The sequence below is a fragment of the Hylobates moloch genome, unplaced genomic scaffold, assembly GCF_009828535.3.
Source record: "Hylobates moloch isolate HMO894 unplaced genomic scaffold, HMol_V3 SCAFFOLD_22, whole genome shotgun sequence".
Classification (NCBI taxonomy): Eukaryota; Metazoa; Chordata; class Mammalia; order Primates; family Hylobatidae; genus Hylobates; species Hylobates moloch.
Window position 1 is genome coordinate 7052623 of NW_026652297.1, and position 12751 is coordinate 7065373.

General features: G+C 35.3%; 1 protein-coding gene across 1 annotated transcript in view; it reads left to right on the plus strand.

Moving 5' to 3' along the window:
* The window catches only part of SLC9A9 (solute carrier family 9 member A9), a 593042-nt gene that overhangs the window by 349138 nt on the left and 231153 nt on the right, over positions 1-12751 (plus strand). The window contains exons 10-11 of the mRNA XM_058433501.1: positions 4301-4414; positions 5979-6090. Of these exons, the coding sequence (XP_058289484.1) occupies positions 4301-4414; positions 5979-6090 (226 nt within the window). The remainder of the gene's footprint in view (positions 1-4300; positions 4415-5978; positions 6091-12751) is intronic.

Consider the following 12751-nt stretch of genomic DNA (forward strand, 5'->3'; position numbering starts at 1 on the left):
TCAGAATTTCTATACATTTGATAGGGAAATATTGAAAATGTTCATTTTGAGATTGGGAAAAAGACAAAGATGCCCATATCTCACTTGTATTTTGCACTGTGCTGGAGGTCCTAACCAGTGTAATGAAACAAACAAAAAGATGCAAAATGTATGATGACTGGAAAGGAAAAAAACCTATCCTTATTTGAAAGCAACATGACTGCGGAAATCAAAAAGAAACTACCGATAAACTGTGAGAATTATTAACTAAATTTAATAAGGCCCTGAATACTAGGTCAATTTTTAAAATCAATTGTATATGTGAATCTAGCAATGAACATTAGAAAAGGAACTTTGAAAAAGGTACTATTTCAATAATAACAAGAAACATCAAATATCTAGGAATAAATCTAAACAAAGATGTGAAAAATCTTTACATAAAAATTTAAGAAAGCCAAAATAATTATAAGGATATATGATGTTCATGGATCCAAAGCTTCAATATTAAAAAGAAGTACATTTTATCCAAATTTATCTATAAATTAATACAATTCCAACTAAAATGCCAATAGGTAAGTTTTGTGGAAATTGAAAAGTTGATTCCTAAGTTCAAGTGGCAATATCAAGAGGCAAAAGTGTCACTTCAAAAAACATCAGTAATATGTGTTGGCAAGATGTAAAGCTACTAGAATTGCTGATTGGAGTGCAAATTGATAACCACCGCTTTGGGAAACTGCATGGCACTATGTCCCAACAATTCTACAGAAAGGCAAACATGTATTTTTAGCAGCAAAATTTATCATAGCCCCAGACTAGAAAATACCCAAGTGTCTATTAATAGTAGTATGAATAAGTACATTGTGATACATTAATATAATTTTTTAAATGAGCTAAATACAACATGAAGAATCTCACAAACATATTGCTGAGTCAAAGATGACAAATGCAAGGGTATGTATTGTCTAATTCCATTCATATAAAATGGAAAAACAACAAAAGTTAATTTGTGGTGGTAGAGGTGCTAATAGTAGTTAAATCATGGAAAGAGATATTATTGTGAGAAGAGTGGGATGCTGGTAATTTTTTTTTTTAATCCTAAATTATAAACATATGATGTATGCACTTTCCTGGGTGATTAAACATCAATAAAAACATTTCTTTCTTTTTTTCTTTCCTTCTCTCTTCCTTTCTTTCTTATTTATTTATTTTTTTTGAGACAGAGTCTCACTCTGTCGCCCAGGCTGGAGTGCAGTGGTGTGATCTCGGCTCACTGCAGCGTCCACCTCCCGGGTTCAAGTTATTCTCCTGACTTAGCCTCCGGAGTAGCTGGAACCACAGACACACACCACCATCCCTGGCTAATTTTTGGATTTTTAGTAGAGACGGGGTTTCACCATGTTGGCCAGGCTGCAACATTTCTTTAAACATGCAAAAATAACCAGGAAAATTCTGAATAATGTAGGGTGTGAGAACAGTCTAGACTATGAAATATTATAATGTATTATGGATCCACATTAATTTAAAAGGGTGTAGTATTGACAGCAGAATAGATAACAACAGGAACAAAGAGCAGGTTCAAAAATGGACCTAAATGCAAAACAAAACTTTTGTACTATGTGTATGTACACAGTTACATGTAATGCTGGGAAGTGTTAGATTTCAATAAGTTGAGTGAGTAAATCAAGTTAACATCCTGGGTTATTCAAAGGAAGCAAATCACTAAAACAAATATTTAAAATTGCAGGCCTCCATGTAAAATGTAGAACAAAGATTCCCATCACATCTCAATACCAAATAGAAAAAATCAAAACAAAACGGCTTTTACCATATACTTCTCTTCTTTCTTTAAGATGAATAGATTACAATTGGATGGTGGAGGTGAGGGGGACAAAGGTAACAGACTTTCTTATTATCTGAAAAGAGACAAAAAGTTGATCCCACGCCCTTTTGTTTATAATCTGTTTGGAGTCAAAAAGTGTTTTGTTTTGTTCATTTAACTAAAACAGGACTGTAAAAGAGTAATGATAGAACCCTACTTCAAATCAAAAAGTGATGTGGTGATCTCTTCAATGCAAAAATCCAAGGGTAAATTTTGTTTTGGGAGAGATTGAATACAGAAGATTAAATACTGTTATCAGGAACTGGCTTCTCTTTCAGGTGCCCATTTCCTCTATTATCCCAAAATGGCTGCCAGCAGCTTCCTGGCCAGCATCTTTCTGATTTCTCATCCTGTGAAAAGGTGGGGGCTTTTGTCTCAGCATTCCCTGCATTAAATTTGTTGAATTCAAACAGAATTTTTTTGGCCCGAACATGTCACGCTCATTTCTGAGCCAAACATGCTGCCTAAAGAAATGCACCAATTTGAGTGGTTTAGTCCTAAATTATATGCTCCATATTTGAGCTAGGGAGGCGTGAACACATGGGCTGAGAGTAGGGAATGAAGTGGGCCTCCAGAGGGAAATTGGAGTAAGGCCATTAAAGAGAGACTGAATAGAGTCCAGGTGGCAAAATGTTCACTCTAGGGTAAAATACAGTTGGGACGGGGACAAAAGAAAGAGAGGCACTACAAATTTAACCTTGACATTTGTTTATTGATGTTAAAAAACCAAATAGCTACTAAGGACAGAATGTTATTGTTCTCTAAAAACTCATATGTTGAAGCTCTAATCCCCATTGTGATGATATTTGGAGGTGAGGCCCTTGTGAGGGAGTTAGATCGTGATAATAGAACCCTTAGTAATTGGATTAGTGCCCTTATAAGAAGAAACACAAAATCGATGATCTCTCTCTCCTCGGCGTGAGGACATAGCAAGTAGATGGTCTTTGGCAAACCAGGAAGAGGACTGTCATCAGCACCAAATCAGCTGACACCTTGATTTTGGATTTCCCAGCCTCCAGAACTATGAGAAATAAATTTCTGTTGTTTAAGCCATTCAGTATATGGTATTTCATTCACCAGCCTGAGGAGGTTAAGACAATAGCCAAATCTCACTTTTTGAAAAAGTAAAGATACAATGAGGCAGAAAAATATTCCCTGTCCCCTACATTTCTCCTGATGTTTTCAAATTTTCTGTGGTTATCTTGGTGACAGTGTTTGTTTCCATGAGCCAGCCTGGAATGTAAAGCAAGCACTCAGGATAATTGATGATGGCTGCCCCTGCAGAGAAAACTATCTTGCACCAAAGGGCTGTTTCTTTTTTAATCCTTTCTTTCTATTACTGGTTTTAAATAATGTTTCTGACAAGATTCTACTTTTCGTTCTGTCAACTGTCAGTGAACAGTATTGGGCATTATTTGTGGGGCTGTAAATACATTACATGAAAAAATAATGAGTCCCTAAAAAGTCAAGAGAAATGCCTCCAGAGATATTTACCTAACATGGTGATTTATGTAGGTCCAGGAATGAAGTCTTAGAAACTTCCAAATGAGAAGTCTGGAACATAAAATAAAGTCTTTTCCAAATCTGCCTTTATTGTAGCCACTGGACACATTTCCCTTTTACTTTTAATCTGAAAGTTGGAGAACATTTTTCATGTTCAACTTAAATTGTTTAGTTAATGGTCTAAGAATAACTCTTGGGAACATCCTTCATCATAGCATGTTATTACTCTATTCTTCTGACTGAATTTGATGTATCTATTGTGTTCTTGCTGCATAAACCAATCCCTGGGATTAATCATTTTCTTTTTAGCAGCTAGAAATTGTAGACATTTAATGGATATACCTACATCAGTCAATTTAATGAGTCTCATTGTCTGGGGTTTGAAATATACTGATCACTCTAATGTTAAAATATAATTGACATTCATCCTTATTTCAGGTTTCCAAGTTTTCCAACTTTGTCCCTCCTGCCTGCCTAAGAAGGGTAATTTAGTTTAAGCTTAAAAAAAAAAAAACAGTTGTTCAGTACTTGGGAAGTCAAGTGAATCTACTGGGTAATGTGCACAGAAGTTAAACAATCTTTGTGTCATTTACTACAGTACACCTTCAGCAAATCACTGAGCTTCAGTTTCTTTTACAGGGACTATTTTGTCGTCTCAGTAAGAATTGTTCCATGGAAGGATCATGCTGGTTAATCTTACCCGGGGGTGTCTCTGGCAGCCTTACAGTTGGAAAGAATGGGATGCTGATGTGGCTGTGGCATCTGTCCCTGAGTCAAGAGCCAGGGCCTCTATCCTCCTTCAGAGGCTAAGCACAAGGCCAAAGGGGTGGCCTTCCAGATAAAGGAGACCCAGTCAGCTGTCAAATACAGTTATAAGAAAGTAAGTGCACTCAAACATGAGTTATAATTAATGGTTTTTTGTTTTATGTTCTGTTTCAGTTGTTTGAATTTATGAACTTTTTGGCGGAGAACGTCATCTTCTGTTACATGGGCCTGGCACTGTTCACGTTCCAGAATCATATCTTTAATGCGCTTTTTATACTTGGAGCCTTTGTATCCTTTGAAATACAGAACATGGGGTGATTAGAGAAGATAACAAATGACTTACTTTTACGGATTATTCTGTTAAATCATTAAAGCAGTTTCCTAAAGTCCACTGCAAGGCTCAGACACGAGGCAGATATGTGATTTCTAGTTAGGGGAGGAAAACATCCTAAGAAATTAGGACCTCCATTGAATAATTATAGTTCAAGATAAGAACTTTGGAAAGAACTGTGGAAATAAAGGGGGAAATTCAAGGAAAAGATATTTTTCAAGCATTCAAAATATGTTTAACTATAATTATCAATCATTTACATAAAAATTATGTCCGTGTATTCTTTATAGTGAAATAGACTTAATCTGCATTAGAGTATATCGAGAAGCATCCAGGATTATTCAGCTTTGGAAATGTTTTCATTGCAAGATGATAAAATCTCTTTTCCAATAAGGACTTCAAAAATAGGACAGATGATCAAATGAAATTAGCATGATGCATGTGCTTTCAACATCATAAGCATTGTTCAAATGTAGGTTCATCTGAATAAGATAGCACCCTTCCTTTCCTATAAAGACAGATAAAATCTAGACCTCACTTTTAATGCAGGGGGTTTTCCTAGTTTTAGGCCTGGGAAAGGAGGTATTTCCAGTGGGAATGGATATCTATCTGAAAGGATGTTGAGCCATTAGGAATGTCCCCAAAGACAGAAATTGTTGTCCTTCATCCCACTTGGAAGATGGGCAGATGGCACCTTGGATCACAGATAATCCGAACAGCCAGCAGAGGCAATCCCTCTCTATAAACTGTGTTCCAATTAAACATCTGCATTTGCTTCTTAGTCTCTTTTCATTGAGCATTCAGCTTAACCCTAAAAGTTCATCCAAAACCTGGATTTTAAAAGGAAGTTACCTCTTGCCAAATAACTCCATCCCATTGAGGACAAACTAGAATAGCCCATCGGGGAAGGAGTCAAAGACAACAAAAAGGGAAAGATGAAGAGCACCAATATTTTCAAAGACTTTTACTTATAAACTTTTATTTTAGTAAATTGCCACATAAAGCAACAGTTGTATTATGTAATTAGACAGGTAATTCCTCTCAAAATTAATTCACCAAAGAAAAAGGTATGCAAAGCTTGCTAGATATAGGAAATATAAACTGATAAGAAGGAAGATGGTAAACATGAACAGAAGCACATTTATCCTTTCTAAAGTGCCATTTGGGAAGATAATGCCACAGCATCTGAATGGTCTGCCTCCCATTTTACAGCAGAATTGAGGATAGTCAGTCATCAGCAATATAAATGTGATTAGAAAATTTACAGTGATTGAACTGGTATTGGGCTCACAATTTTAAAGCAAGTATCAAAGAAAGGCAGAGTTCTCTATTATTTCTGGGAAGAACTTGACATTGAAATATAAATTTTGGAAGCAAGTTGGACAAATGTGAATTGACATGTTTATTTCTGGTTTTAGGGTCATAATGTAGAGAAGCTTGAGGACATAATATTTAAGCTCAAGGATTCAAACCATCATTGCAGCAACACTTTCCTCAATGTTTCCCTGTGCTTATCTACAGCTAGCAATTTTTGTTGCCAGAGCCTGCAACATATATCCCCTCTCCTTCCTCCTAAATCTAGGCCGAAAACAGAAGATCCCCTGGAACTTTCAGCACATGATGATGTTTTCAGGTATGTGAACTACATTGTGTGTTAGTGCTGCTGGTTCTCTCACACTTTTGCAGAACATGAAAAACCATGAGAACATGTAGAACCCTTTTGGGGAAAAAACTTCTCTTTACCCCATTTTACCTAACACTACGCTGATTCTCCGTAAGTGCTGAGCAACAGCAGGATTTCTCTTTCCAAGTGGGCAACGAAGTTAGAGGGAATCTTGTTGGTATGGCTTCGAGGTATCATATCTGGTCAGAAACTGGCCTAGAGTGGACATTGGACTTTCCTCTGACCCATTTCAGATCAATTTTTTATACTGGGGAATTTGAATTATAATTTCATAAATTGCATGCTCAGGGTAAATAGTGTGTAAATGGTACCACTCTTATCCAATGCCCTTTATCCAGTGTTCCTTCTCCATAAAATCCCTGCTCCTTCTTTGTGCAAAGCTCCGGAAACTCCTCACGGTTAATACAAAAGCAAATCAGACCTAAGTATGCTCAGTTGTTAGTTGACGAAACGAATATTAATTGAGCACTCACCAGGTGCCTGAGATGAGTTCTGGGCACTGATTGATGAAACTGACAAGGTCTCTGTTCTCAAGACGTTTGTGTTCCAATTGCTTAAACCATACCTCAAGGCTCCTTTCCAAAAGGAAATAAACCAAATGAATTTTCCGACCTTGAAAAACTCTGGAGATTATGGTTTATCTTTAGTCAATTAATTTTCCTACCTTCAGTCTTTCCCTGTTCAAAGACCTTTTGCAGAGATCCTTACGTGATTCCTATGTGGCTGTACACTTACAATGTACTCAGAGGCAGTTATTGGGGGATACATGAGAGTTTACAATAAAACCTGCTATCAGCATGAACAAATACAATTTAGGGTACCTAGGGGCATACAGAAAAAGTGAGAGAAATGAACATTTATTAGCACTTGCTATTTGCCATTCACTATTTTTTAATTAATCCTGCGAAGCAAATATTAACACATTTTGTAGATGAAGAAACTGAGGTTCAGGATCTCAAAAAGGTTATGAAACTTGGTCAAGAACAAAAGTATTCTTGAACCCAGGTCCGTGAGATTCCACCTAAACCCAACCAAGTGTCTCAAAATCCACATTTCTGAAAGCAGTAAAAGGCTTGTTTTGCCTTCAGTGCCATTCTAGCCTGGTCCACACGGTAAAAGGGGCAGCTCCCAAGCTGAGAGTGAGTCATTGATTCAAATACAGACAAATGGAGATACAAAATTAAATTTGCCCTACTGAAGGCCTCTGACAGTAGTTGCTTACATTTCCAGACATGTTAGGGTAAGAGAGAGAGAGTCATAAGGAAGGTGAGAAGTTGGAGTGGTAGGTGATTTTTTTTTTTTTTTTTGAGATAGAGTCTCGCTCTGTTGCCCAGCCTGGAGTGCAGTGGCGCGATCTCGGCTCACTGCAAGCTCCGCCTCCGGTTCATGTCATTCTCCTGCCTCAGCCTCCCGAGTAGCTGGGACTATAGGCGCCCGCCACCACACCCGGCTAACTTTTTGTATTTTTAGTAGAGACGGGGTTTCACCGTGTTAGCCAGGATGGTCTCGATCTCCTGACCTTGTGATCTGCCTGCCTCAGCCTCCCAAAGTGCTGGGATTACAGGCTTGAGCCACCGCGCCCGGCCGAGTGGTAGGTGATTTTTGACTTAGAACAGTAATAAACTTTGGCAATGAGTTGACTTTTATTATGAGAAAGCAAAAGGTAAACTTGAGCACTCATAAATGGGAAGCCAGCATTGGGTTGCATTTTTTCAAAACATTTCTGGGAATTGGAAAGCACTTTTCCTTCTTTTCCATCAAAACATCAGTAACTTTACTCTGGAGAATAGCAGCTTATTTTCGAAGCTTCAATATTACATTTTAAACATTGCTTTATTTGACAAACAATGCTCTGAGAAAAATGTCAGGCCTTAGATAATCATGTTAGGGTGTGAAGTGTCTGCCCAAATGGCCACCTGGCTTGATGGTTTCTCCAGGCTTTGGCACCTTCTAAGTTTGTTTAACTGTGGGATTGGAGCTGCGTTAAAACCTGGTAGAGGCCAATAATATGATCTGTACAGCCAGGGGATGTGAGGAGGTCCAGAATTTATTTCCATGATATTCTAAAGCCAGGAGTCAGCAAACTATGGCTCCTGAATCAAATCTGGTCCACGGCTATTTTATTAATATTATTAAGTTGGAACTCATCCCAACCCTTTTGTTTACTTACTGTCTATGGCTGTTTCTGCACTACAGTGGCAGAGTTGTGAACTATATATAATCATATAGTTCATAAAACCTAAAATATTACTATCTGGCCCTATTCTAAAGCATCCTTACCCTCTGGAAGAAAAACAATAACCCTATCATATTAATGGGGTTGAAATTATTAGTTTAATTCATAAGAATGCCGATCAGCCGGTTCCCAACATTAAAAAGACAGCATGCCACATTTTCAAGACATCTACCTACATATGACTCTGATGTCCAGAGAATGCCACCCAGTGTCTTCCATACTGAGCATCCATATCATCTGCTGGCATTGGCACTGTTAGAGCTTAGCAGCTTGAACTCAAGGGCACAATCATCTTGGGCCGAGGTGCACTTATTTTATGTATTTGACTGGATTTTTGTTTCGTACACTTTTCACATTGAAATGAATCTGAACATCAAAGAGATTGAGTTTCTTCTTTATATTTCTAATGTCATTTTTCTTAAAAGTTAATATTGATAGTACTCTTTTACATGGTGGAAAGAACATTGGATTTTTCACTAAAAAGCTGTCTTCTTAGCTTACAAATGAAGAGATAGTAATGTTACATATTTATGTAAAGGAATCATTGATATCATGCTCAAAAGTCACTTTACACCTTCCTGAGCCCTTTCATTGGCACTGTTTTGAGACTCATAGCCGCAGCAAGATAGGATAGCCATTATTGTTCTCTCTTTTTTTTTTTCATTTTTTTATTGTGGTAAAATACACGTAACATAAAATTTCCATCATAACCATTTTAAGAATACAGTTCAGTGTTATTAAATACATTCGAAATGTGCAACTATCACCACTGTCCACCTCCATAATTCTTTTCATCTTGTAAAACCGAAACTCTGTGCCCATTAAACAGTTCATTCCCCCTCCTCCCAATTCCTGGCAGCCACCGTTCTTTCTGTCTCTTTGATTTTGACCACTTTAGGAGCCTCATATAAGTGGAATCATATAGTATTTGTCTTTTTGTGATTGGTTTATTTCACTTAGCATGACATCCTCAAGGTTCATCCATATTATAGCATATTATAAAATTTCCTTCCTTTTAAAAGGGCTGAATAATATTCATTGCATGTATATATCACATTTTACTTATCTATTCATCTATCAAGGGACACTTGGGTTCCTTTCACATGGTAGCTATTGTGAGCAATGCTGCTGTAAACATGGGTACACAGGCACCTCTTCAAAACCTGTCTGTGAATTCTTTTCTATATATACCCAGAAGTAGAATTGCTGGATCATATAGTAATTCTATTTTGAATGTTTTGAGAAGCTGCCATACTGTGTTTTAACGTAACTTTACCATTTTATATTTCTACCAACAGTGCCCAAATATTCTTATTTCTCTACATTCTGGCCAAAAATTATTTTCTGTTTTTTTTTTTTCTTATGGTAGTCATCCCAATGGGTATGAAGTCATAGCTCATTGTTCTTTTGATATGCATTTCCTTCATTAACAGTGATGCTAAGCATTTTTTCATGAGCTTACTAGCCATTTGTATATTTTCTTTGGAGAAACTTCTATTCAAGTCTTAAGCTATTTTTTAAATGGGGTCTTTTGTCATTGAGTTATAGGAGTTTTCTATTTCCTGAATACTGATCCTTTATCAGACATATCATTTGCAAATATCTTCTTCCATTCCATGAGCTGCCTTTTTTACTGTTTACATTGTATTTTGATGCACATTTTTTAAAATTTTCAAAAAATTTAATTAGTCTATTTTTTCTTTTGTTGCCTGTGCTTTTAGAGTCCTACCCAAGAAATTATTGCCAAATCCAATGTTGTGACATTTTTGTCCTATTTTTTTTCTAAGAGTTTTACAGTTTTAGGCCTTACATTTAAGTTTTTTTATCCATTTGAGTTAATTTTTATATATGACATTGCTTTGATTACTGTAGCTTTATCGTAAGTTTTGAAATTTGGAAATATGGGTCTTTCTGCTTTGTACTTTTTCAAGATTGTTTTGGTTATTTGGAGCCTCTTAAATATCTGTATTAATTTGAGGATAGGTTTTACTATTTCTTTTAAAATGTCATTGGGATTTTGATAGGGACTGCATTGAATTTGTAGATTACTTTGGGTTATATTAACATCTTAACAATATAAAGTCTCCTAATCCATAAGCATAGGATGTTTCCCTTTATTTATTTCTTCTTTAATTTATTTCAGTGATGTTTTATAGTTTTCACTGTACAAGTCTTTCACCTCCTTGGTTAAGTTAATTCCTAAGTATTTTATTATTTTTGATGCTATTGTGAATGGAATTATTTTCATAATTTTAATTTTAGATTGTTCATTGTGAGGGTATAAAAATGCAATTGATTTTTGCATGTTGACTTTATGTCTTGCTACTTTGCTTAATTCCTTTATTAGCTTTAACAGTTTTTTTGTGAAATCTTTAGGAAATTCTACATATAAAATTATATTATCTGTAAACAGATATAATTTTCCTTCTTTTTCAGTTTGAATGCCTTTATTTCTTTCTCATGATTAATTGCTCTGGCCAGAATATCTAGTATAATGTTAAATAGAAGTGGTCAAAGTGGGCATTTTTGTCTTATTACTGACCTTAGAGTAAAAGACTTTAGTCTTTCACCATTGAGTATGATATTTGCTTTTATTTTATATACAGCTTTTATTATGTTAAGATAGTTTCCTTCTATTCCTAGTTGGTTGTTTTTTTTTAATCATGAAATGTTAAATTTTATCAAATGAGGTTTCGGTATCAATTGAGATGATCATGTACTTTTCTCCTTCATGCCGTTCATGTGGTGTATTACACTCATTGATTTTTGCATGTTGTACACAACGTTGCATTCCAGGAAGAAATCTCACTTGGTCATGGTGTGTAGTTCTTTTAATATGCTACTGAATTCAACTTGCTAGTATTCTGTTGAGAATTTTGCATTTATGTTTATAAGGAGTAGTAGTCTGTGGTTTTCTTATTGTGTCTTTCTCTGACTTTGATATCAGAGTAATACTGGCCTTATAGAATGAGATAAGAATTGCTTCCTCCTCTTCAAGTTTTTGGAAAAGTTTGTGAAGGATAGGTATTAGTTTCCCTTTAAATGTTTGGTAGAAATCACCTGTGAAACCATGAAGTCTGGAGCTTTTCTTTGTGAGGAGATTTTTGATTACTGATTGAATCTTCTTATTAGTTGTAGGTCTAATTCAGATTTTTCATTTCTTCATGCTTTAATCTTGGTAAGCTTTGTATTTCTAGGAAGGTATCCCTTTCATATAGATTATTCAATTGTTCATAGTGTTCTCTTATTCTTGTTATTCTCTAATTCTTGTTATTTCTCTAGAATTGGTAGTAAAATCCCCACTATTATTTCTAATTTTAGTAACTTGAGTCTTCTCTCTTTTTTCTTAGTCCATCTAGTTAAAGGTTTGTCAATTTTATTGATCTTTCCAAAGAACCATTTTTTGGTTTCATTTATTTTTTCTATTATTTCTCTATTCTCTATTTTATTTATCTCTAATCTTTATTATTTCCTTTCTTCTAGCTCTGGGTTTAATTTTTTTTTCTTTTTCTCGTTTATTTAAGTTGTGAAGTTAGGTTGTTGGGTTCTTGATTTGAGATCGTTCTTGTTTTTTTAATGTAAGTGTTTAAAGTAAGTCTTAGCACTGTTTTCACTATGTCTTATAAGTTTGGTTATGCTATGTTTTCTTTTCATTCACCTCTTAGTATTTTCTAATTTTTCTTCTGATTTTATTCTTGATCCATTGATTATTTAGAAGTATGTTATTTAATTTCCATATATGCATGAATTTTCCAGTTTTACATCTGTTATTGATTTCTAACTTCCACTGTTGTCCTATCTTTTTAAATCTATTAGGAAGTCTTAATGTGTGGCCTAATGTATGATCTATTCTGGAAAATGTCTCATGTGCACTTGAGAAGACTGTGTATGTTGTTGTCATTGGGTAGATTGTTCTGTATATGTCTGTTAGATCTAGTTGGTTTATCATACTGTTTTCTATTCCCTTACTTATATTCTATCTGGCTATTATGTTCATTATTGAGAGTGGTATATTTAAGTCTTCAACTATTATTGTAGAATTGTCGATTTCTCCATTAAATTTTGTCAGTTTTCCCTTCATATATTATGGTGGTCTGTCATTAGGTATGTAAATGTTTATAATTGTTTATAATTGTTATATCTTCTTGCAGTACTGAAACTTTTATTAATGTTTGTCTTCTGTAAATGTTTTGAACTTAAAATCTATTTTGTCTGATATTAGTATAGCTACTCCCTTCCGTTTTTTGGTCAGTATTTGCATGGAATATATTTTCTAGCCTTTTACTCTCATCTGTTTGTGTCATTGGACCTAAAATCAGTCTCCTTAGACAGCATAGAGCTGGCTCATATGTTTTCATCCATTCTGCCAAACTT